The following is a 24,182-nucleotide window of genomic DNA, read 5'->3' on the forward strand; positions in this document are numbered from 1 at the left end:
TCATCGTGTGATAAGTTCAACGATCAAGTAAGCAAGCGCTTTGGCTGGAAATCGGCTGGTTGATTGATTCAATTAGATGAAAAGGCGATCCCGGATTCAATTCGCAAAACAGAACTGAACAGGCCATATTGTCGCGCATTTACACATGGGTGTCTGCCTTTTAGTTCATATTAATTCCCTTTTGCCATTCTGATGATGGCGCAGGTTCGTGGTGAGATAGGGTGATTCGTGTTGATGTTCGTAGACGTATAACATCCGGGATATGTATTATTAGAGATCGTCTTCTTGGCAGTCATATAACGATAAGCCACCGCCGAGTTCTTTCCTTTTTGGGTTCAACGACTGCGAAAGTTTTACTCGGTTTTTTCCCTTATCAAATCGAAAAGATAACGAATAACGACCAGCCGGCAGCAGCAGTTCCCACCTCAACAATTACACTACTACAATTAGTTGGCGCGTGCCTTGCATATTGTATTCAACGATATTTCGACATTTATTATATAAAGACATATAAAATATTTGCTTAAAACTATAGAAATGGCAACAGCAACAGCAGGGAGCATAGCAGGATGTTCACATCAAAATACGTTAGGGAAGAGGAGCTCCTACTGTAATACAAAATGTGATAAAATCTATCAACTAGCCGGAGACTGGCCAGGTTTTGCTTTGAACTGATTCTTGGATAGGCATCACAATTGGCTTCCATCCGTGGGATGAACACGTGGGACGTGGACACATGGATGTTTCCATCATTTACGCTCCACAATGTGCCCTAGGGACTCGCCCACGCGAATCTTTTGTCCGGCCACAATGTCAAACTTAAAGTTCTTTGGCGCCTCGAACAAAAGGACAATCGTGCTGCCCATGTTGAACTGTCCAACCAGATCGCCCTTGCCCAGCTCCTTTGGGTTCTGCTCGGCGTTAAGTGCGACTTCGTCGTACTCGTAGGTGCTCGGGGGATGCTTACCCACATTGAGACCCGTCCAGCGATTAGTTTTGAGCTCAGCATCCATGTAGATCTCCACGGAGCCCACATTGGTGGCGCCCACAGCCGTGTAACTGAAGAAGCCGTGCTGCCACTGTCCCATGTAAAGGACACGCTCGTTCAGGCAGAACAGCCCCGGCAGCCAGCCGGCCACCTTGGGGCTCACTGAGAGCAGTTCGCCGGAGAAATGACGACGCACCGTCGGCTGCCAGGCGGTGGGCGAATGGAAGCGATGATAGTCTCCGGGCGCCAGGTATATAACGCACTGATATAGCTCGGTGGTGCCGTCGCGTTGCCGCTTCAAAGCCTGTGCATAGCTAACGCCCGACTTGGCCTCCTCCAGCGTCTGCAGGGGTCCCAGGAAATCCTCGATGCTGTAATTCACGCCCTTCACCTGCTCGATGAGCGAGTCAGAGGCGCTGCCAAAATGCAGAACCTTGCCATCGGCAGGCGAGACGAGCGGTGCCTGGGCATCGATGGTGCGTGCGCCCTCCTTCAGGGGCCGCGTGAAGAACTCCGCGAGGCTGTTGTAGTGCTCGTACTCCGGATACTGGGCCTCGCTTAGGTTTACATTGAAAGCACTCGAGTACCAGCCATAGACGTAGGGCCGCAGTGTCGTGGGCATGTAGCAGGCGGCCAGCCAGCCCCAGCAGCGGCTGATGATGCGCAGCGGAAGCGAGCAGTAGACGCGCGACTGGAACTCCGAGGCGGTGCGTGGCGAGCCGTCACGCTCGCAGCGTTTCTTATGTAGCTGCCATTCGATGGCGCCGAACACGCATATGCCCATGGGGGCCCAGCGCAGTAGGAAGCCGGTCCAGCGGGAGAGCACATTGCGACGCACCTGGGCGATGTTCTGGTTCGGATTAAGCTGCTGCCTGTGCGGCTGCGGCTGCGCCTTGAGGCGATGCAGCGGCGCATTCCCCGAGGAGGAGGAGTTCGAGGAGAAATGCCGGAAATGCCGGGCCACAGGCCAGCTTCCATTTTGTTGATGCGCAGGCTTGGATGCTTGTAGTTGTAGTTGCTGTGGCTGTTGTGGCTGGACAACTTTTCTTAGGTTGCCGGCCTTCAGCAGGACGCGACCGCGAGGTACAAAGTAGGAAACCATTTTAATTGTAGTTTTAATTGTTGTAGTTGTTGTTGTTATAGTTCTTATGGCGACACAGCCACCCGGCCACCGAACTGATGATTACGTATTCTTTTAGATATGGAAAATGGCACGATGTAGAGAGCGCGCGCGTCTGTTTTGGAGGTTTGTTCAATTTAATCTTTTTTTTTGAGCACGAATCGAGTGAGTGAGTGAGTGTTGTGTGCCCTTAAATCCAACAATGGCATATTAATAGTGACAAAACATGCGCATTCAATCCAGACCTAAGTCGGAAACAATACGCGGTGTGGTATTGGAGGCGGGGGCGGGTATAACGAGAGTATAATGAAATAATGAATTTGCCAATCAAGTCGTATGTGTGCCTGATGTTGGGGTCCGTTTGTGTGTCTCTTCCGTACCGTACCGTGGGGCTGTTGTGGGCGAAATGAAATGAAACTTTTCCACAACCAAAGAGGCGCGCCAACTGAGTCTCATGTGCTTTTTTTCTCACCAAAACAAACGGAACGGAATTGAATGCCTCTCCGCGCTCTGCTCTTATCAAACCAAACACACAAAAAAACCACAATGGTGGTCAAGGCTGCCTTCTGTGTGCGTGAGTGTGTGCGGGAGGGGGGCCCTGGAGTCAGCAGTCGTCTCTGCTGTGGAGCTCGCTCTTTGTCGATTCAATGTTTTTGTTTTAAAACTGGTTTTAATTCTTATTTTTCCCGAGCCCGTCAATTGTTTTTTGTTTTGTGCATTACTGCGCCTCAATTTTGCGCTGAGTTTGAAGACAGATGGCAACCCTGGCAGCAGCTGCAAACAGCTGATCAATTATTTCTGTTTTTCTCATAAAAATAATTCATTTTGTTATATGCAGAAAATTGCAGAAGGGGCATTGAAATATCCGCGACCATGAGCGAGGCGGAGAAACAGGCCGTGTCCTTTGCCTGCCAGCGCTGTCTTCAGCCCATAGTGCTGGACGAGCAGCTGGAGAAGATTAGCGTCCATGCCATGGCGGAACTGTCGTGTAGGAGATGGTATACCACCATTCGCAGACACATATATAATCAGGTCTTCCTTTCACAGTGCCCATCTACAGGGACAATGGCAACACCCTGGACACACAGGATGCCAGCAGCTTTGACCACTTTGTGCCGCCGTACAGGCTGACGGACTCCATCAATGGAACTGGCTTCATGCTCGTCTCGGATGGCCGCGACAACAAGAAGATGAGTGCTGCCTTCAATCTGAAAGCAGAGCTGTTCGACTGCTTGTCCTCCAACTCGGAGATCGACCATCCGCTGTGCGAGGAGTGCGCGGACTCCATGCTGGAGATTATGGATCGGGAGCTGCGCATCGCCGAGGACGAGTGGGATGTGTACAAAACGTATCTGGATGAGCTGGAGCAGCAACGGCAGGCACCCAATGTGGATGCCCTCGACAAGGAGTTGGACGAACTAAAGAAGAGTGAACAGCAGCTGCTGTCGGAGCTCGGCAAGCTCAAAGAGGAGGAACAATCACTGAACGATGCGATAGCGCAAGAGGAACTGGAGAAGGAGAAGCTGCACGACCAGGAGGAGAGCTACTGGCGCGAGTACACGAAGCACAGACGTGAGCTGATGCTCACCGAGGACGACAAGCGCAGCCTGGAGAGCCAGATCAGCTACTCGAAGCAGCAGCTGGACAAGCTGCGCGACACAAACATCTTCAACATCACCTTCCACATCTGGCACGCGGGCCACTTTGGCACCATCAATAACTTTCGCTTGGGTCGTCTGCCCTCCGTCTCCGTCGACTGGTCGGAGATAAATGCCGCCTGGGGGCAGACCGTGCTGCTCCTCTCCGCACTCGCGCGAAAGATTGGCCTGACCTTTGAGCGATATCGTGTGGTGCCGTTCGGCAATCACTCGTATGTGGAGGTGCTGGGCGAGAATCGCGAACTGCCGCTCTACGGCAGCGGGGGATTCAAGTTCTTTTGGGACACCAAATTCGATGCGGCCATGGTGGCCTTCCTTGACTGCCTTACCCAGTTCCAAAAGGAGGTGGAGAAGCGCGACACTGAATTCCTGCTGCCCTATAAAATGGAAAAGGGCAAAATTATTGACCCATCCACGGCGAATTCCTACTCCATAAAGTAAGTCCAAGGAAAGATAGTTTCTAGCAAAATACTGATTCGTTTTTCGTTTTTTTGCTTTCAGGATACAGTTCAACTCGGAGGAACAGTGGACGAAGGCCCTAAAGTTCATGCTTACGAATCTGAAGTGGGGTCTCGCCTGGGTCTCCTCGCAATTCGTGTCGCAGTGATGTCTTATGTGTCCCTCAATCATCGTTTATTTATGCTCTTATTCCTCCTAATGCTTACTATTAAAACTAAATCTTTCAACTTTAAATTGTTAGTTTTTTCTTTGTCTCTGGCTGCTCCTCGCCGCAGGAGCTGTCGCTGTCGTCTGTGTCGGTGCCCGAGATATCATCTCCAATCCAGAGTGTTCCCTTTTTATTCTTGTTGGCCTTTGTCTTATCGTTGGCTGGTGCTTTCCTCTTGACGCCACTGACGGATGGCTGTTCGGTGGATGCTGCCTGCTTCTCTTTGATTTCCTCGGCCTGCTTGAGACCCTCCTCGAAGGCGTCGCTCACCTTGTCCGTCAGATTGGCCCTGGCCTCTTCGTACTTTTCGTCTTTGAAGTCGTGCTTGGGCACGGCCAGAAGTTTCTCAATCTTTCGCTTCTTCCGTTCCTCCCGCTCGCGCTCCCTCTCCGCCTGCTTTCCCAGCCAGGCGCGGACGCGCTTCTCCTCGTTGATGTCGCGCAGGCGACGCCCACTCAGATCTCGGCAGGCCTCGCGGTTTGTGGTCTTCTCGATCTGGGCCCCAATCGCACGCAGCATGGAGCCGAAACCACCCTTACCGCCCACCTGGCGGAGGATGCAGTGGATGCTCTCATGTTGAGTTGAGGTTGAGTCGCCAGTCAAGCGTTTGCCATTGCTCAAGAGGTAGTAATCGTCGCGTTGCAAGTGCTGTAAAATGGAAAATATTTATTGCAATTACACTTTGCACGTGAATTTCACAATGTACATATTTATGTGCACACTCACTGTAGACTTCTCGATTTTCGTGCATATATCATTATAGTTGATTCCATTGTCGAAAACAATTAACTGTTTATTGTTTAGAAGAATATTAATCACCATTTCTCTGCCTTTTCCTTTTGGTTGTGTTGTACTTTTGCGCTTCCCTTTTGTGCTGCTGCGTCTGCCTGCCAGGGTGTGTGTTAGAAAGAGAAAGCGTTTATCGGCGCAAATAGAGTTGCCACTTTATCTAATTTATTTGTAAACCGACTTAAAAATGCTTAAAACTACTTGATTTCAATTGAAAAACTTATAGTAAATCGAGCTATATTTTATTATATTGCTTGTCAACAAGGAGCTGCTGATTTGTGATAGTTTTTGATCAATTTATGACCTTGCCGCCATTGCGTTTTTCGTTTGCAACGAGTTGGCAGCACTCTCTCTCACACACAAAGTGCTCATTAATTAGTTCGCATTTTAGACGACGAAGGTAAAATTTTAGCGACGCGTTTATCGTACAATTTAATCAGTTTAACATAGCGAAAGTTGTGAAAAATTAATAAAAACCGGTAGCGGCTAATATTGTCTGTTGTGTGTTGTGTGTTTGAATAGCGCAGAGCTAGTAAAATGCGGTAAATTTACAACCGCAGCCACGTCACAGAGAGCATATAAAAATATGAGAGAGTGCGGATTTTGAAAACGAATCCCAAATTCTAGGCAGCGTCGAACAATGGGTAGGACAGGCCAGCGGTGGCGGCGGCGGTGGTGGATGTAGTTGTGTTAATGTTAATCCTAGCTTTCGGCATCGTCGAAGGGGAGGGGAACGGGAACGCTAGCATAAAAAGATGGCAGCACGGAATTGAACAAGATATGTACATTGCATGTGTGTTTGTGTGTGTGTGCATACACACATAAGTATAGATGGAAGCGGCAAGCAGAAAAAGTAAAGAAAAATCCCCATATTCGAGCTGCATTGGTATTGGTATTAGTTTAAATGTTCAATAACCAAAACCGAAAAAAAGAAGAAAAGTGGCAACTCATGTGAGCAAAAGGCAAACAAAAAGACTAGCGCAAGACGCCTTTTTGTGTGTGTGGTGTGCGAAAAACGACGAAGCGAGGAAAATAAGCGAATATAAATGAGCAACAAAAATCACCCCACCCCCACCCGCACTCTGCAAGGCCCTGGTGTGACTTTGACTGACATTTTATAGAGCCGTCCAAAGAAATCAAATCAAAATATAGTTTAGTGCCATGCAAATTTAAATTTTATTTCGAATTCGACTTGATTCGCCGAAATGTATTTCGGCGCTGCTGTCGAACTGCCGCCGCTGCCTTGGCCGGTTTCGGTTTCGCCAATTTCCCAACTCTTTCTCCATGTTTTCCATTATGTATTTTGTTATCGACGGTCATTCATCCTCTCCTCTAGTTGGTTTTCATTTTGTCTTTCGCCCTCTTCCGTGTCTCTGTGTGCGTGTGCGCCAGTGTTCTACATTGCGTTTGCTCCCGGAAAAGAGTAGTTCCTACCGATGCCGCTCTCGTTATGGTGTATAATAGTTTATGCAGTAATATCAAATAAAATGTTTTGCTTACACTGCAATTTTGTGACATTTGCTTTGTTAAATTTGCGAGGAAACGGATCTTGGGCCCGTCCCTCTCTCTCTTTAGTTCATTCTGTGCGTGTGTGTGTGTGAGTGTGCGCACGTGTGTGCGTGCCCCTGCACTGCTTTGCCGCCAGGCCAGCAGCTAGTCGGCTCTTTGTTCCCTACAGAGAGACAGAGAAGACCGATAGACAGACCAGACAGACAGACATAGGGCGGACGGAGCGAGCGACCACTTATCCATATCATTTGCCTACCTAATTCCAAATGTAACATTTGCCGATCATGTGCCACTATGTGACCACCGCATTGTAGACCTTGTCCTAAATAAACTAAAACTATAACTAATGTTTTAACTAACCGCAAACCATATACTTCTTCTCTTCTCTTTATGTTTTCTTCCTTGCAGCAGCGATTCCAGTGTTCAGCTTCGAAACCCAACAGAAACACTCTTAACCTGCGAGAACTTTCATAGCAAACTAATTTTTGTACCAGAAACCCCCTGATCCGATCCCGAATCCAAAATCCCAAACTCTCCTACCACACCAGCATCAGCGGCAGTGAACAAAAAAAAAAAACCTAAACTAACTAATTTTCTACATTAACGTAAATAGTATTCCATATACATTTATACAATTTGTGTATATTGAAGGGACAACAGCAGCAGTAGCCACAACAACAAAAACAATTTATAATGCCAATCCTATAGATTGAGAGACAAGCCAGAGAGAGAGAGAGAATTCAAGTTAAAAGTTAACGGGAATCCCGACACAACATCCGCGTCATCTCCCTCCCTTCCAAAGAGAAGAAGAGCAAAAGAGAGGAGATACAACAACAACAAAAATTTGTATATTCCAAAACACTCCATTAGCGAATAGTTAGGACAGATATATTTATATATACAACAACAACAACCACAAAAAAATAGAAGTTTAATACAATTTTTGCAAATTAGGCCACAAGATTTAAGGGAAAAGTAAAGAAAAGAAAAGCAATAAACGAGAAACCTCAGCGTTAAATCATAAAGATCTACTATTATCATAAATCTCTAGATACGATATATAATTAGATACTACAAAAACGAAGCCAATCGGGCCACAACGGGTCATAATCGTAATAATCGAAGTATTCAGAATTGTAGCAAAGTTTCGTAGTCCTTTAGCAGCCTCCTCCCTTCCTCCCACATATATATAATATATATAAAGTTCGTGTGCGGAGAAACGAGCGTAGATAGGGATCTTCTGAATCAAGTAAATTATTTTTGATATCGATTTTTGTAATTGATTTGATGCGCATCATCGCATAGAGAGAGAGTGTTGGAGTATATAATATATAGCATTATCGCGCATATCGATCCGCATACGCATACGTAAACAGCCATCCACGACGAGCCATGGACGAGTCACAGCCGAAAACGTTGTATGTGGGAAACCTCGATATCTCGGTATCCGAGGAGCTGCTCATCGCACTGTTCAGCACAATGGGTACCGTGAAGAACTGTAAAATAATAAGGGAACCGGGCAACGATCCCTATGCCTTTATCGAATTTGCCAACTATCAGGCAGCCTCCACAGCCCTGACCGCCATGAACAAACGCCTGTTTCTGGACAAGGAAATCAAGGTACGTCCAGATCGGATCGATCATCCTCCCATCACTTAATAAACTCTATTCGTGCAGGTTAACTGGGCCACTAGTCCCGGAAATCAGCCCAAGACAGATATTAGCTCCCATCACCACATATTCGTTGGAGATCTGAGTCCCGAAATCGAAACGGAGACGCTGCGCGAAGCCTTTGCACCATTCGGGGAGATATCAAACTGTCGCATTGTCCGCGATCCACAGACCATGAAGTCCAAGGGCTATGCTTTTGTTTCGTTTGTGAAGAAGGCCGAAGCCGAGAATGCAATACAGGCAATGAATGGCCAGTGGATTGGCTCGCGTTCGATACGCACCAATTGGTCCACGCGCAAGCTCCCACCACCGCGAGAATCGTCCAAGGGTGGCGGTCTGGGCGGCGGCATGGGGGGCGGGCCCGGGAATGGAGGCGGCATTAAGAGCAACCAGCGGCACACCTTCGAGGAGGTGTACAATCAGTCGAGCCCCACCAATACCACAGTCTACTGTGGCGGCTTTCCGCCGAATGTCATCACCGACGATCTGATGCACAAACACTTTGGACAGTTCGGTCAAATTCAGGATGTGCGTGTCTTCAAAGACAAGGGCTTTGCATTCATCAAATTCATGACCAAGGACTCGGCGGCGCACGCCATCGAGCATTCGCACAACATCGAAATCCATGGCAATCTCGTCAAATGCTTCTGGGGCAAGGAGAATGGCGGTGATAACTCGATGAACAACATGAATGCCGCTGCAGCGGCAGCTGCCTCTGCCAATGTGGCCGCCGTGGCAGCCGCCAATGCGGCGGTTAGTGCCTCATTGCCAGGCCAAATGATGACCCAGCAACAGTTAGCGGCGGCCACTGGTGCCGCGTTACCTGGCCAAATGATGACGCCCCAACAGCTGGCAGCTGCCACAGCGGCGCAGTATCCATATGCCTATCAACAAATGGGCTACTGGTATCCTCCGGCAGTAAGTTGGCTAATCTCTATCCCAAGGCCTAAATCATTTTAACCGTCATTCTCTCCCACAACAGCAGGCTTATCCAACCACCCAAATGCAGACGCAGTATATGCAGCAGGGCTATTATCCTTACGCTTACACGACCAGTGCCCAGCAGGCGGGTGGAGTCCGTACGTAGAGCCGCATTCTTTATCCAGCCTCCAGTTTTGTGTATTAATTCGTTTTGTATGATCTTTCCAGCTGCCGGGTATCGCATGGTGCCACCGAATGTGGCATGGGGAGTGCCTGCCACCGTGGTCCCTGGCATGTCGGCGGCCTCGTCTGCGGCCGCAGCAGCAAACGGTTCACTTGCCCCCCAGATGATGTACAGTGCCGCGATGCCACAATATCAGACCCAATGAACTGAGTTGTGACGCCCGCTTCGACGCCGTCTGCAACATCCGTGGAGCCGCTGCATCCAAGAACGTCTGCCGCCATCAGCACTGCAGTCACAATCGCAGTCGCAATCACAGCTGCAGCTGTTAGCGCATTACGCACCCTTAGCTTATTTAGAATACCAGGTCCTTGCCAAAACCGAGCAGCAGCAGCAGCAGCAGCATCCGTCGTATCATCCTCTGCCAGTCCCTAGCGATGAGAGCAACAAAATCAGCCTCTCAACGAGCCTCTTTTTTACGGCAGCAGGGAATTAAGGAAATGTCTCGATTTTGCGGTATTTTCAGTTGCGGTTCTAGGCAACGGCTACGTTTTTCTTTTTGAGACGTGTGCATCATTGTGGCGGTCGAACGGGCGTTACGTTCGTGGAGGACACTTTCATCGTACCCCCACAGTACTGCCGAACCGAAGTGAAGCGTGGAACTAAAAGTTGAACTACGCGCAGCGGCAGGCGAGCAGGCAGGCAGGCAGATAGACAGACACAGACAGAAAGACAGACAGACAGATGGACAGACAACAACTGAAGCTCTGGGCGATTTCGGGGGGTAGCTGTAACAATCTAATCCAATCTAAGTACGTGTTAAAATAATTTAATGATTTGTAATTTAAGGCAGATATAGGCGTATAAACGAAAGCGGAAACAAAAATAAACAAATGAGAAATACCACAAAACAGAGAAAAGAAAGAAAAACAGAAACCAACCAATAGGCAACAAACTAATTGGGATTGGTTCAAGTAAACAAACCACAAAACATATATACAATCGAAACGGAATAAAGTGACAAAGCAAATTGTAATTGTAACTAAATTGTAGATCATATGATGTGTCAACGAAGGATTTCGAAGGAAAGGAAAGGAGGAGTAGTAGTCGGATGTATGTCGGTCAGTGGTAAGTGGTTCAGCGAGGAGTAGCCACACACAACCCACACATAGCTGGAGTCGAAAAATAAAGCAAAAACAAATTTAGACTTTTAAGAGAATGTAAATTCGAGCAAAAAAAAACAACCACACCCACACACACATATTGTAATTGTATATTTCCAATGTGGAAAAACGAAATGCGATATAAATATGTAATGTAATTGTAAAATAAAGAAACAAAAAAATATATAAAACGAAGTGAGAAAAACCACAGAGAACGACGAGTGTGTCTCCTAAATCAAAACTGAAACTTTTGGGTAACGAAAACTTTTACCATTTAACAGATTACTAAATTACAAGAGATTGTCCATGCGACCAAAGGGAGATTGCGGGTTCAGATCTACTATACATATGTACATGTACATAGCTAAATACTGAGACATATAAGAAGTGAGACAGTATTTGGATGGTTTGTTAAACGAATTGGGGGATTTTGTAATCTGATGTTCGATAAATGTTCACAACCAATGGATGCGGTTAAGATTATACAAAATTTCTCTAGAACTCCAAATGATAAGAGGGAGAGAGTGAGGTTTAAATTTTGTGGGTTTAGGGTTTTATTTCTGGGACTTTGTGGTACTCCCTGTACTACACGATATCTACTTCCATATAATTCCCTTATTTTGGTTAATTTAATTGTAATTGTTATGGCGGCTTAGGTGGATACAGCCCAATCTTTTGGCAGGGATTCTTGCAGTCGTTGCACGACAACGTGCTCAGCTGCGAAATCAATACAAGAAACGATTCTACTGAGATGCTCGTTAAGCAGACATTATAGGAAAGTGATATTCAATCCATAGAAGACTCACCTACACACAGAATCACTCGAGAATCTTTTGAATATATGACAACGAATTTGTGCAGGAGGAGTACAAAGGTAAAATGTATAAATAGGATATGCCCACAGAAACCCCGTAAGAAACATGAAAACTACCATTAGATACATATGGGTTAGACTCTAGCTAGCATGAGTTTAAAGTTTTTATGTGGTTCCAGAATTGTTGAAAGTATTGAATAAATCGTCTGATGGTGTCTGTTGAAATCGATTTTATTTAGCGTATTCTATATATACCTATATACTTACATACATGTACATATGTATATATAGAGTATGTATTTATATGCATGTATTTTTGTTGGATCTGTGTGTTGTTCAGTAAACTACTTATTAAACTGAAATTCTGTTGGCTGCATAAAAGCTAATTCAAAGTACCGCGTGAAGCATCCGATTGTACAATATATATATGTATATAGTAGGGGTGTGTGTGTGGAGGAGCAACTACTAAGTATAACAAACATTGAGATTAATCTATAGATGGTTTGTTCGGAGACACGATTGTATTTATGACTGCTGCAGTAGGTAGGTACATACATTGATTGATTGAAAACAGAGGAACTAAAACTAAAACTAAGCACCATTCATCCATCTATCCATCTATCGATAGACTTAGACAGAGAGTAGTGTTTGTGAAGATGTTGATGTGTGATTTAAAACTTAAATCTGATCCTTGCTCTTAGTGTTGTGATTCATCTTAAGGCTATGCTTATGTCTATATTACGTGTAAAGTATGTTTTCGATTGGACTGTATGATGTACAACAAAAATAGTAGATAGGTTTTGGTTCTATTGATTGGAAGAAACTCGTGACACAGAAATCAATTCAAAATACATTTACTTAGAACTAAATTAAATGTTACAAGAAGCCATACCATACATGAACGAACATCGCTGCTGTCTTGGCATTGAAAACATTTGAAACAAATGCTAATATGATTATACTTAGGCATACATTAGCTTGTAAACGATTATAACTTGAATGGGCGTAGGGGGTTTCGCTTTAAAAACATTGGAAAATACAATATAAATCTTAGGCCTAAAAACACACAGACACAGTGGCATGGTAGAACGAGAAATTAAATAATAATTCATTGATTAAATACAAGTAACAAAGATTTGTGAAACAAAATGTAAGCCTACAAAAACAAATGTTAGAATGGAACGTGTAAAAATTGGAGGATCAATGGAATGATCATCGAATCTAATGCAACAGCAAAAGGGAGAATAATTTCTGTCACTCACATCACAGCGTGGAGCAGGGCAGGCTCGGGGCAGGGCAGGATTCTGGTGAGAAGGCAGACAATCAGTGCAGCTCTTCGCTGAATTTAAATGGTAATATCCCCATAGTCCTGCGACCATTTCTCATACGAATTGAGGCTCTGCGGTGCCACAGAGCGACGAATACGCTTGAGAGAGTTGTGAAAATCCTTTTCGGTGATGTGACGCATGGCGCTTATGTCCAGACACTTGACCTGCTCCACATTCAGCTCTCGTATGGGCTCCAGAGCGGCATCCTTGGCCAGGGCCGTCAAATCGGAGCCAGAATAACCGTCCGTAATCTTGGCCAAACGCCGCAGAGCATCTGTATCCAGCGGCGAGCCCTGCTTCTGCAGCAAACGATTCAAGAGCAGCTCGCGCGTCTGCTCGTCGGGCAGTGAGACATAAACGCGTTTGGTGAAGCGTCGCAAGGCGGCCTCGTCCAGCTCTTGGGGCCTATTGGTGGCGGCCAGCACCACAATCCGATCGCCTTCGGGATTCCCGGGCAGACCGTCAAACTCGACTAGGAATTCGGTCTTCAGGCGGCGCGATGCCTCGTGCTCGCCGCTGCTACGCTCCGAGAGCAGCGAGTCGACCTCATCGATGAATATGATTGAGGGCTGCAAGTGGCGGGCCACGGCAAACAAAGCACGCACCAATTTCTCTCCATCTCCGACGTATTTGCTGGTCAACGAGGCAGCCGAGATGTTCAGAAAGGTGGCACTGCATTCGGTGGCGACGGCACGGGCCAGCAATGTCTTGCCATTGCCCGGTGGACCGAACAGCAGCAAACCCTTGGCTGGGGCACGCAAACCTACACTCGAAAAGAGGGAAACACGCAATGCTAAATGTACTGGGAATGGCTCAATCTATCATTCACTTACCTGTAAAAAGTTCTGGACGAACGGAGGGCAGTATGACCATCTCTTGTAGCGCCTGCTTGGCCACCTCCTGGCCGGCAATGTCTGTCCACTCCACCTTGGCACCACCCTCGACAATCTCATCGAGTATCAGCTGCACCAGCTTCTGTTCCACACCCTTGACAGTCACCACGGGTGTGCTGGCGCCGCTGCCACTGCCGCTGGCACCATTGTTGTTGATGGGCGTGCGTGAACGCTGTGGCGGTGTATTGCGACCGGAAGACTATGTAATACAAAGTGGAAAAATAATAGAGAGAGATCAGTCAGGCAATCCGATATTCCATCCTTGAGCCACTTACAAATTGTCGACGCACGGCTGGGGGTGTGGCTGCCGTCTTGCCTGGCTGCCGGACTGCACCCACGGAGGTCTTTGAGCCAAGATTACGTGGCAAAGTTTGTGACTTGTTGGTGGCCACGGCTAGGTTGCCAGGTCGCTTCGTGCCGATTGTCAGCTTGCGGCCAGAGGCTAAGGAAAAGACGGTAAGCGATCAGAAGAGCACATGGGGAAGGATCTGTCAATGTTTAAGCTACAATTTGGGTTCAAGCATAAATGAATATTGAAACGAAAACAAAGTGCAAAGTGAGAGGGTGATTGATAGATAGATAGCTCAAACTGTTGTCGCTGTGGTGTCGCTGGTTCTGGGCGTTGGTGCTGGGCTCTTTTTAGGCCTTGACTGCAACAGAACTTACCCAATGACGACGATGACGACGGTGTTGTGGCTGTGACAGTGATTCTGGGCGTACTAAGACCGTTCTTTGGGCCATAGCCGCTGCTACGTATCTTCAGCTTTACGGGATCATTGGTGAGATTCGTTAGCATTGGCTGATTAGGTGCCGCTTCTCTGGCCTTCTGTAGCCTGTGGGGCTGCTGTTGCTGATGCTGCTCCTGGCTATGATTCAGTTTTGGTTTCTGTTTCTCCTTCAGCGAGAGACGATGCATTTGGAAATCTTCCTCGCGCAGCGCTGTGGCAGCGACAATTTGATGGACAAACGCAAAAGGAAATGCGAGGACAAACAACAAAGTGCAAATAAAAAAAAAAAATCAACAGAAAAATACAAAATCAAAATCATTCCTGTAGGGTGTTTGCGGATGCACAATTGGGGGCAACGACTTACCGAGAAAGTGAAGACGATCCCGGGCCATCGAAAGATTTGTTTGCATTTTATCGTGCAGCCTTTGGGCACGGTCCCAGACATCGCCGCGACCGCTCCAGCAATCGACGGCAATGCCATCCTCTAGCTCCTTGATACCCTTGCGATATAGCTCAATGGCCAGCTCTTTGTGACCTGCAGGCGGGAGGAAAAGGAAACGGATTGTCAGAACATCTCACTCTCAGCTCTTTGGGATTATTGATTTGCACTCGGCAGACAACAAAAGATACACACACCCACACATACCGAACAGCCGCCAGCCAGCTAGTGGGGCGATGACTCATAGAGAGCACTCGAAAGCACCCCCAATGCTCAACGCTCAGCACTCACCTTCATTCTCCTCGTCTATCTTGAGCGCCTTGGAGATGTATTCGAACGCCCGGCGATGGTGATGCTTCTGCTTGGCCAACAAAGGATCTCCGGGACCGGGCGAGCAGCCTGCACCAGATCGATTGGCCCCTGCCATTTCCAGGGGCTGAAGTGCGCGATAGCGCTGCTGTGGCAGAGGTTGCTGCACTTGCTGCTCGCACGACGCTGTCGCGCCGCTGGTCACCTCCAGGGGATAGTTGAGGGACTGGCTCGTCGTTAGTTGTGGGTGCTGCTGATCCTTGTTGTTCGAGTTGTTTTGGACAACAATCTCGATGTTGCAGTCGCGTCTGTGGGGACGGTAAATCACCTTTGTGCTGGCGCCGTAAAAGTAGCGAAAAATGCAGAACAGCTGATAAATCAGCGAGCGCAGAACGTTGAATAGGAATATAATGGGAAATGAAACAACGTAGAGGTTCTGCTTGTGCACGGAGGAGGAGCCACCGCGATGGCTGCTTCTTGGCGCGCTCGTTGATGTTGGGGTCAAATCATCGGTGGTGGTGGTGTCGTCGTCACCGTCTCCGTCCGGCGAGCTGCCCGGAGTTGTGCGTCGGTTCGAGGAGGACGACACGTTCGCGACAGACTTGCGGTCATCGATCGATGTTCGATGCGCCGACGACGACCTGCTCAAGCTATGTCCGCCTGCTGTTCCTGCGGCTGCTGATCCGCCGCCGCCGCCGCCGTGCGATTTGATTGGAGATTTGTGGCTGCTGCTGGCGCTGGACGAGGATGACTGGTTTTTGGTGCGTACCATCGATATCGATTCCGCGCCGCAGCACGCTAACTAGCTTTGACCCCCACTCACTCACTCACTCACTCCGTTGGCTCTGCTCTCTACTCTCCACCCCCTACGACGTACGTGCAAATTTATGCGAAGGAGAGACGTTCCGTTTGCTTTCCTATTGGCGCACACGAACACACACTCAACCGCGACACTGGCACGCTTTCAAAATTATGACATTAAAGCCAATAAACAATTTTTTAAACACAACACTAAACGCGCTCTACTACTAGTTGTTGTTGTGCATTCTGCTACTATTTTAAGAGCTCTTGCTCTTTTTTCAAACCTTATTTTTCTCAGCACTATTTTCAGGTTCCCCCGCTCCCGACAACAACTGCTGACGTACTTGCCAGATTGTTTGACTACTTCGATTTTGTTTGTTTACAGCCTAAAAACAAAAAGTAAGCCAAGCAGTCTGCTTACACTTCTAGAAAGCAGCATTTGCATTTATAAGTACACTTTTGGAATTTGTAGGTAATTCAATTTATTTTATCCCTCTATTCCACACCTAATTCGCTTGATCTGGCCGCCATGTACTTTGTAGGGTTGTCTTCTACCCTGCTTTCGATAACATATCGATTGGTTAAAACAGCTGCGCTGCACTGCATCTCCAATTTTGCATAACAAATTCGAAGAAACTAAAGTAATTTATTGACCAGCAAGAATCGGGATAGCACAGGATAAGTAGGATTAGCAGCCGGCAACGTTTCGGGTTAAGACAGGCGTAGCACACACATTGAGAGAAGTGCAGAAAGTCGAGTGTTTCGATTATAGGCATGGGCCAGTACACAGTGTCAACGCGAAAGAATGTACGAATATTGTTGGTCGGCGATGCCGGGGTGGGAAAAACCTCCCTAATATTGTCGCTGGTGAGCGAAGAGTATCCGGAGGAGGTGCCGCCGCGAGCCGAGGAGATCACAATACCGGCCAATGTCACGCCGGAGCAGGTGCCCACCAGCATTGTGGACTTTTCGAGCGTCGAGCAGACGGAGGAAACACTCGGCCTGGAGATAAACAAAGCACACGTGGTGTGCATTGTGTATGCAGTGGATGACGATGATTCACTCGATCGCATCACCTCGCACTGGCTGCCATTTATACGCTCCAAATGCAATGCGTCTGTGGATGGCGATGCCGAGACTGAGCCCGAGACGGAGGCTGCCGGCGAGTGTCTGCGCAAGCCAATTGTTCTGGTGGGCAACAAGGTCGACTTGATCGATTACTCCACCATGGACAGTGTGCTGGCCATCATGGAGGACTTTCCAGAGATTGAGAGCTGTGTCGAGTGCTCGGCCAAGACGCTGCACAACATTTCCGAAATGTTTTACTACGCACAAAAGGCGGTGCTGCATCCCACATCGCCCCTATACATGATGGAGGACCAAGAGGTAAGTTCTTAGTTAAAAAAAAAACAACACACATCACTTTCCCCTTTGCCCCTACAGCTGACGCCTGCCTGCAAGAAGTCGCTGGTGCGAATTTTCAAGATATGCGATATCGATGGCGACAATCTGCTGAACGATTACGAGCTGAACCTTTTCCAGCGTCGCTGCTTCAACACACCGCTGCAGCCGCAGATACTCGACGAGGTGAAGGCCGTCATACAGAAGAACGTGCCCGATGGCATCTACAACGATGCCGTGACGCTCAAGGGCTTCCTGTTCCTCCACTGTCTGTTCATACAGCGCGGCCGTAACGAGACCACCTGGGCGGTGCTGCGACGCTTCGGCTACAACGATCAATTGGAGATGTGCCAGGAGTATTTGCGTCCGCCACTAAAGATTCCACCTGGCAGCAGCACAGAGCTGTCGCACCGGGGCCAGCAGTTTCTGATTGCCGTCTTTGAGCGCTACGATCGCGATGGAGATGGTGCTCTGTCGCCCGAGGAGCACAAGATGCTGTTCAGCGTGTGTCCCGCCTCACCCTGGTCGTACTCCACGGACATACGCAAGTCGTGTCCCATCAATGACAATGGCTGGGTCACGTTGCATGGCTGGCTGTGCCGCTGGACTCTGATGACGCTCATCGATGTGGTCAAGACGATGGAATATCTCGCCTATCTGGGCTTCAATGTCCACGAGAACGACAGCCAGCTGGCGGCCATACATGTGACCCGCGAGCGTCGCATCGATCTGGCCAAGCGGCAGAGCAGCCGCTCCGTCTACAAGTGCCACGTCATCGGCCCCAATGGCTCTGGAAAGACGGGCCTGTGTCGCGGCTTTCTCGTCGATGATATGCAGAAGCTGATTGGCAAGGAGTTCAAAACGAATGTCGTGCACTGCATCAACTCGGTGCAGGTGTATGGCCAGGAGAAGCACTTGATATTGCGCGACATCGATGTGCGGCACGCGCTCGATCCGCTGCAGCCGCAGGAGGTGAACTGTGATGTGGCCTGCCTCGTCTACGACTCATCCAATCCCCGCTCCTTTGAGTATGTGGCCCGCATCTACATCAAGTACTATGCGGAGAGCAAGATACCCGTGATGATTGTCGGCACCAAGTGCGACATGGATGAGCGACGACAGGACTATCTAATGCAGCCCGCCGAATTTTGTGACAAATACAAACTCCTGCCGCCGCATCTGTTCAGCCTGAAGACCAACAAAAAGGAACTATACACAAAGCTGGCCACCATGGCCGCTTTTCCGTGAGTATTTTTGTTTTTTTGGGGTAATTGTGGTTCAGGGTAACACACACAAGACTAACCCAAGCCCTGAGATCAAATGCATGAAATCTGAAAGGTTCTCACTGCTGCGAGTCCTTTCGTGTAGGGAAATAATCTGTCCACTTCCTTTGGGGCAACACATTGTAACACATTTTGGGATCACATTTTGGATTAAATGGCTAATGGTTTTTATATATATTTTTATCTTCTCTTCTACTCCCCGCCCACACTCCACCTTTGTGTATATATATCAATTTTTGGTTATGTTTCACTGTTGTTCTCGTATTATTGTTCGATGTTTGTCTTCTTGGATTTGCAATTCTTCGTGGCTTCGTGGCGGCGTTGGCTTTGGTGGCGTCTGCAGGCGATTCCAAGCCGCCTGGATACTGTTCTACAAGCACAGGTTGGTACAGCTTTGGGAATCGGCGTAAGTGTTTACTATTCAACTTGAATTTCTTACTAATGTCTGTCCTTTTGTATTGTTGTTGTTTCCATGGTGACACTCAAAATCGAGATCCACACTCATCCCATCCCAATGCTTACCTAAAACGTGGTGTTTGCGGCTCTGCTTTAATATCTGTTTTGTTTTTCTTTGCACAATTTTGCGCTGTTTTTACTCTACTAATCTAAAGCACTTTTTCCTTTCTCCCATACGGCAAACAGCCACTTGCGGCAATTTGGACACATGACGGAGGAGCACAAGCTGTTGTGGAAGGCCGGTCTGGGTGTGGCAGCTGCCACAATGATCGGATTCATTGTGCTGAAGACCCTCAATGTTGGCGGCTCACATTCGCGCTAGAACACACACACACACACACACATAAAGAAACAGCGCAAAATACACACACACACATAGACACAAAAAAAAGGAGTTCAATGTTTAATCAAATTTATGTTAAATCAAAATTTATTGTTACGAAGCAATGAAACAAAAAAAATTGTCACCAGACAATGAAATGGTTTTGGTTTCCTGACATGTAAATACACTTTTGTGAGCCAGGAGACGCCTCCTCTAGAGCAGAACCAGAAGACATCTCCAGCGCAGAGTTTCCCAGCAGCAAACACTTAAGGCCAGCATTTCTTTATAACTATAAAAACAGTAACTTAAACCCATGTACTACTCTCTACAGCTCTACTGATTTAAGTCTTATAAGTTCAACACACACACATACTGTGCAGCGTATGTGCAGATAATTATTAGTCTTAACAATTAGTTCTTTATTGGTTCTATTATATATAAATATATATATATAGATATTTATCGCACTATTGTATATACGCGCAAAGAAAACGAGCAATAAATGTATGCAAAGTAAAGACTATACAAATATCAAGATCTTGCAGCAGAACAGGAACAGGAATTCCATTTCAATGATCGTTTTGGTACGCGCACGCGGGAATTGGCATCAATAAACATGCACAAATTAGAGATTTAAATCTACCTTTATTAGCTCATCCTCGTCCAAGTTTAGCTTCCTGCCTTAGGGTTTCTTTATCTTAATGTAAGTTTATCCCAGTCTTTAAATTTAATTTTGAATGCCATTAATGCTGGCAGCTGCATTGGCTGCCGCCGCTGGAGACATGCAATTGCCATCGGGATAGCGCTTCTGGAATTGTGTTATCAGCTCGGGATCGACGAGGCGTATGCCATCCAATTGATTGCCCAGCGTTATCCAATTCGGTTGAATGTTGTGCGGGCGGCCAAAGAGTTCGATTTTGCGAGTGCCCGGACTGAGGCGCTCGATGATGCCATAGATCTCGTCCGGCTTGTGGGAGGTGGCGCGCACTTCCGCCACGATCACATCGCAGTCGAGGCCGCGATTCAGATTAGTTGGATTGCCCTTCATGCCCACCAGGCAGTGCTCCTTGCCGTGATTCAGCCAGTGGCCGGTGCGTCCAGTGCGTATGATGCGCTGCAGCTGGTTCGTCTTCACCCAAATGAGTTCGTCCACCCGCTCGTAGCCCCAGAGCTTGAGGCAGTCCCGTCCCAGCTCCATGGCACGCCCAGTTACCCAGAGAAATATAAGGCCATCGTCCTGGAGCGCGGGCACACCCAAGGCACGCATCTCGTCGTCGGACATGGTGCCATATGGCAGCTCCATATGTATGTCCCAGGGCGGATCGGCCATTACCACCGCAAACTTCCCCAGCACGGTCATGTCGAGGAACCGCAAATCGCATTGAATCCACTGGGGCGGGTACAGGGTGCAGCTGGGGTCGATGCTGCGCTTCAGGCTGAGCTTCGTCTTCACGTCGGTGGGCTTGTTCGTGTTGATGTGCGGCAGCGTGTCCACCTCGTAGTGCACATACTTGCAGGTGGCCATGTGGAAGCAGGTGTTCAGGAAGCTGCAGTCCCCCAGGGACTCGTCCGTGTGCGCCTGAATGATCTTCTTGAAGTGGAGCTTGGTGCACTTGTCGCGCGTCTCGCCGGAGGCATCGCTGCCATCGGTGGACTCTTGGGACTCGCCCTCGCAATTGGTCAGCGTTTCGGATATGACTTCGCCATCTTCCGATGTGGTTTCCAGTGGAGTCCCGGCCTTTGGTGGCTTTTTGCTGCTGCTGCTGCCGCCGCCATTTCCCGCATCCTCTCCTCTCAGTGCCTGCTCGTCCAGGCGCTCCTGTTTCTTCTTGGCCGCCATCTCTGCGGTGGCCTGCTGCGCCTTGAGGCACTCCACCTTGGTGCCGTGGGAGCAAAACTCCATGACCTGTGCCCCGCCATGCGACTTGAACTTCTCTGCCACGGAGCGCTCTTTGGCGGTGGGTTTGGTCAGCAGCTCTAGAATCTCCTCCCCCACCTGTTTGCTCTGCTTCTCGCGGGTGGAGGGCATCGACAGCAACATCATTATGTCATTGGGGGCATCCTTGCGGGAGGAACAATCCATCTTCATTGTTTTTTCCAGCGGTTGGACATCCTCTTCGGCTTCCACAAGCTCTGCCACTGGAAATTGAAAGGATTATAGATCGATTGATGGGTCTAAGGCTCGACGGACGGACTCACACTTTCTCTTTGCCTCCTCCTCCTTCTGCAGACAAGTGTCGTTGATGTCCTCCAGAATCTCCTTTAGCTCCTTGGGCTGCACCGAAATGATTTCACAGCCCGCCTCCGTGCCAATGGTCACATTTCGAATCGAAATGGCACCCTGGTTGGCCAGTTTCCCCAAAATAAAGTTGACCATTTCGAGGCTGCTGCCGGCAGCGGCAATCTTTTCCATCACCTGCGTCGAAACGATGGGCAGGGCCAAGGAGCAGGCACTCAATGCCTGCAGCACCTCCTTCTGCACCTCCAGGTCAGCCTCAACTACAAAAGATGAAGAAATTAAATCATATTTGTTGCCTTTTATATGCAAATTTCCTACCGAGTTCTTTTTTGGGATTCGTTTGATCCTCCTGTATATCGGACAGTATCTCGATGCGCTCCTTTTTCCGCTTCTCCAGCTTCTCGCGGAGTGTGTTCCGCTTCGTCTTGAGCGTTTTTATGTCCCACGCATCGGCCATTGTTTAATAATTTAACTTTTGCGGCAGACCAGATTGATGTAAACAAAAGTTAATTATTTTTGGAGAGAGACAAACATTGAAACGAAATGCTCACGCGACCATCTCTAACCAGTGTTGTGTAGTGTAGTTACCGGAGAACGAGAGAGCGTATATTTTCTGAAACACTACTTGTTTTTCATGAGTTAGGGGTCCAAGCAATCACACACAATTGAATAATATCATTCAATCTTTTAGAGAATTCCCTCATTAATCGTATACAATTATTTTTTAAGTGCCGAAAGCCTCAGCTATCTAGTACAAATAAACGGAATATCCAAATCAAGGAATATCATTTCCACGAACAGAGAACGCTTAACCCATTGTCGGCCCATTGGTGAAAATTGTATGAAAATTGAAGAATTGTAATGCTGTTCAAATGTTTTTTTTTTTAACGAGCACACACGAACGAACACTGGAAAGGGAATGTAATTGTATGGAATATCAATAATTATGGTACACAAGTGACCATCGGTTGCCTAGGAAAAAATTGTTATATAACGTAGCATTCCATTCCCAACCAGGTAAGGTTTTGCTGTTTTTTTGGTAGACGTTTTTAGTTTTAAGCATATTATGGACATATATTTCAATAAAAGGAAGTCGTATAAACCAGCCAATATTGTGGGGAACTTATTGATACATCGAATAAAATTATAGTTTTCGCGCTGAGATTTCTAACTAGCTGGAAATATTAAATGAAACATCAAAGTCGAGGAAAATGGTTAAAGATTACGTTATATGTAAGTATAAACGTATTTTTGTTTTGGTATATTTCTGTGGGATTGCTTTGCTCATATAGAGACGCAAAAATGAGGAGAGAGAAGAGAGGAACTGCTGACATAATCCTTTCTCTGCTGACCTAATCCTCTCTTTGGCATGTGGCAGCAAGGTATGGCAAACATTTAAAAAAGGACGAACTTTTCAAAGCTCTCACCTTTTTCGGACCTGTTTAAAGGATCCGTAATCGCCGCTGGAATTTTTGTGACGTAAATACCTTTTGCCGACACCTTAGTTTTTCGTACTAGTACAAATTTCGCACCATGCTCCCTTGCTTTGTTAAGGGAGTTATAGAAATATAGAAATAAAATCAAAGAAATCGGTGACTAGTTAGACGATAATGATGGTTTTTCAAATTATCAGGTGTTCCTTAATTATAATGTATAAACCGGAGTCTAGCCCCAATTATGTTGTAAAAATAGAAGAACTGCCGCCCAAACCACTCCGATGTTATGTTTCCTTTGTGCAATTTTCAGGAAAACAATATAATTTCTTTCCCTCCTTGATTGCGCGCGCTATTTTTAAATAATTTTCAATGATATCAGTTAACATACATGTGTCTCTACATGTTACATACATTTACATACTGAACACTAAGCTCCCTTGCTTCCAGAAGGGGTGTTTTGGATGAAAAATTCAAATACAAATTTATAAAATATAAGGTCATAAAGTATACAATCCAATAGAAAGTCGTATTTATAATAAGCAAAATTGATTCTTCAATCGGATTAAAGTGTTGTTTCAGTGTTAAAATTCATTGCAAGCTGGTTATATTGAATAGAATAGTATAATCGAGGAAAATGATTTTAGATGTAAGGTACATTTACGGTATATTTTTAAATTGACAAGGTATATTTTGGTATATCTTTGAGTGTAGTGCGGTATATTTTACCGACACGTCCGCGGTCACACTGCACTGCTGTTGCTTTTCATAAATATTTAATTTAAATGAAACAAACCGCGTTGCCAATTGTATGTATATATAGTGAATGAGAGAACGGGAGAGTGAGAGAGAGAGTCGAGTTGTTGTTAAGTGTATCTTGTTGCTCTTGGCGTTTTTTTTTTGTTTATGCGCGTGGAAGAGAGCATAAAATGCGCGAATAGGTACACACACACCTCCACTCGCAGCATGCATATATACGAAAATTTGCAAAAATAGGTTAGTGTGTGTGTGTGGTTGGCTGTATGTGGGGGCGCGCGCATAGCATTCATCCATTTGTTATTGTTGGAGC

General features: G+C 47.1%; 7 protein-coding genes and 2 long non-coding RNA genes across 15 annotated transcripts; 4 read left to right on the forward strand and 5 right to left on the reverse strand.

Moving 5' to 3' along the window:
• Positions 1-469: 469 nt before the first annotated feature.
• LOC117585596 (phosphatidylserine decarboxylase proenzyme, mitochondrial) lies at positions 470-2,823 on the reverse strand. Its single transcript, XM_034275140.1, has 2 exons — positions 2,581-2,823; positions 470-2,500 (listed from the first exon to the last, which is right to left on the reverse strand). Exon 2 carries the CDS (start codon positions 2,088-2,090, stop codon positions 750-752), a length of 1,341 nt encoding a protein of 446 aa, XP_034131031.1. The 5' UTR covers positions 2,091-2,500; positions 2,581-2,823; the 3' UTR covers positions 470-749.
• A 43-nt stretch (positions 2,824-2,866) lies between these two features.
• LOC117585597 (beclin-1-like protein) lies at positions 2,867-4,459 on the forward strand. Its single transcript, XM_034275141.1, has 3 exons — positions 2,867-3,096; positions 3,156-4,203; positions 4,268-4,459. Exons 1-3 carry the CDS (start codon positions 2,982-2,984, stop codon positions 4,371-4,373), a joined length of 1,269 nt encoding a protein of 422 aa, XP_034131032.1. The 5' UTR covers positions 2,867-2,981; the 3' UTR covers positions 4,374-4,459.
• Positions 4,378-5,367, reverse strand: LOC117585600 (replication stress response regulator SDE2). The gene is made up of 2 exons (XM_034275145.1): positions 5,160-5,367; positions 4,378-5,081 (listed from the first exon to the last, which is right to left on the reverse strand). The coding sequence occupies exons 1-2, from the start codon at positions 5,253-5,255 to the stop codon at positions 4,455-4,457; spliced, it is 723 nt and encodes a 240-aa protein (XP_034131036.1). The 5' UTR covers positions 5,256-5,367; the 3' UTR covers positions 4,378-4,454.
• Positions 5,368-5,520: 153 nt separating this feature from the next.
• LOC117585603 lies at positions 5,521-7,308 on the forward strand. Of its 4 annotated transcripts, none has more exons than XR_004573922.1 (2): positions 5,521-5,622; positions 7,140-7,308. It is a non-coding gene; the product is annotated as an uncharacterized LOC117585603 (long non-coding RNA). The 4 variants fall into 4 exon arrangements; XR_004573925.1 differs by having other exon boundaries at positions 5,538-5,622; positions 7,143-7,308; XR_004573924.1 differs by lacking the exon at positions 5,521-5,622 and adding an exon at positions 5,629-5,764.
• Positions 6,379-7,452, reverse strand: LOC117585604. The gene is made up of 2 exons (XR_004573926.1): positions 7,320-7,452; positions 6,379-7,267 (listed from the first exon to the last, which is right to left on the reverse strand). It is a non-coding gene; the product is annotated as an uncharacterized LOC117585604 (long non-coding RNA).
• A 473-nt stretch (positions 7,453-7,925) lies between these two features.
• On the forward strand, positions 7,926-10,588 carry LOC117585595 (nucleolysin TIAR). Its single transcript, XM_034275139.1, has 4 exons — positions 7,926-8,351; positions 8,409-9,320; positions 9,385-9,481; positions 9,552-10,588. Exons 1-4 carry the CDS (start codon positions 8,124-8,126, stop codon positions 9,710-9,712), a joined length of 1,398 nt encoding a protein of 465 aa, XP_034131030.1. The 5' UTR covers positions 7,926-8,123; the 3' UTR covers positions 9,713-10,588.
• A 1,402-nt stretch (positions 10,589-11,990) lies between these two features.
• On the reverse strand, positions 11,991-16,318 carry LOC117585589 (spastin). 2 transcript variants are annotated; one of them, XM_034275125.1, is made up of 6 exons: positions 15,161-16,317; positions 14,795-14,965; positions 14,369-14,641; positions 13,978-14,144; positions 13,643-13,901; positions 11,991-13,572 (listed from the first exon to the last, which is right to left on the reverse strand). In XM_034275125.1, exons 1-6 carry the CDS (start codon positions 15,948-15,950, stop codon positions 12,827-12,829), a joined length of 2,406 nt encoding a protein of 801 aa, XP_034131016.1. In that variant the 5' UTR covers positions 15,951-16,317; the 3' UTR covers positions 11,991-12,826. The 2 variants fall into 2 exon arrangements, with proteins under 2 accessions (XP_034131016.1, XP_034131017.1); XM_034275126.1 differs by lacking the exon at positions 14,369-14,641 and having other exon boundaries at positions 15,161-16,318.
• A 215-nt stretch (positions 16,319-16,533) lies between these two features.
• Positions 16,534-19,504, forward strand: LOC117585590 (mitochondrial Rho GTPase). 3 transcript variants are annotated; one of them, XM_034275127.1, is made up of 4 exons: positions 16,534-17,365; positions 17,423-18,624; positions 19,007-19,069; positions 19,306-19,504. In XM_034275127.1, the coding sequence occupies exons 1-4, from the start codon at positions 16,754-16,756 to the stop codon at positions 19,439-19,441; spliced, it is 2,013 nt and encodes a 670-aa protein (XP_034131018.1). In that variant the 5' UTR covers positions 16,534-16,753; the 3' UTR covers positions 19,442-19,504. The 3 variants fall into 3 exon arrangements, with proteins under 3 accessions (XP_034131018.1, XP_034131019.1, XP_034131021.1); XM_034275128.1 differs by having other exon boundaries at positions 19,007-19,045; XM_034275130.1 differs by lacking the exon at positions 19,007-19,069.
• A 140-nt stretch (positions 19,505-19,644) lies between these two features.
• On the reverse strand, positions 19,645-22,205 carry LOC117585593 (N6-adenosine-methyltransferase MT-A70-like protein). The gene is made up of 3 exons (XM_034275138.1): positions 21,999-22,205; positions 21,641-21,940; positions 19,645-21,580 (listed from the first exon to the last, which is right to left on the reverse strand). Exons 1-3 carry the CDS (start codon positions 22,135-22,137, stop codon positions 20,169-20,171), a joined length of 1,851 nt encoding a protein of 616 aa, XP_034131029.1. The 5' UTR covers positions 22,138-22,205; the 3' UTR covers positions 19,645-20,168.
• Positions 22,206-24,182: the final 1,977 nt, after the last annotated feature.

The sequence above is a fragment of the Drosophila guanche genome, unplaced genomic scaffold, assembly GCF_900245975.1.
Source record: "Drosophila guanche unplaced genomic scaffold, DGUA_6, whole genome shotgun sequence".
NCBI classification, from domain to species: domain Eukaryota; kingdom Metazoa; phylum Arthropoda; class Insecta; order Diptera; family Drosophilidae; genus Drosophila; species Drosophila guanche.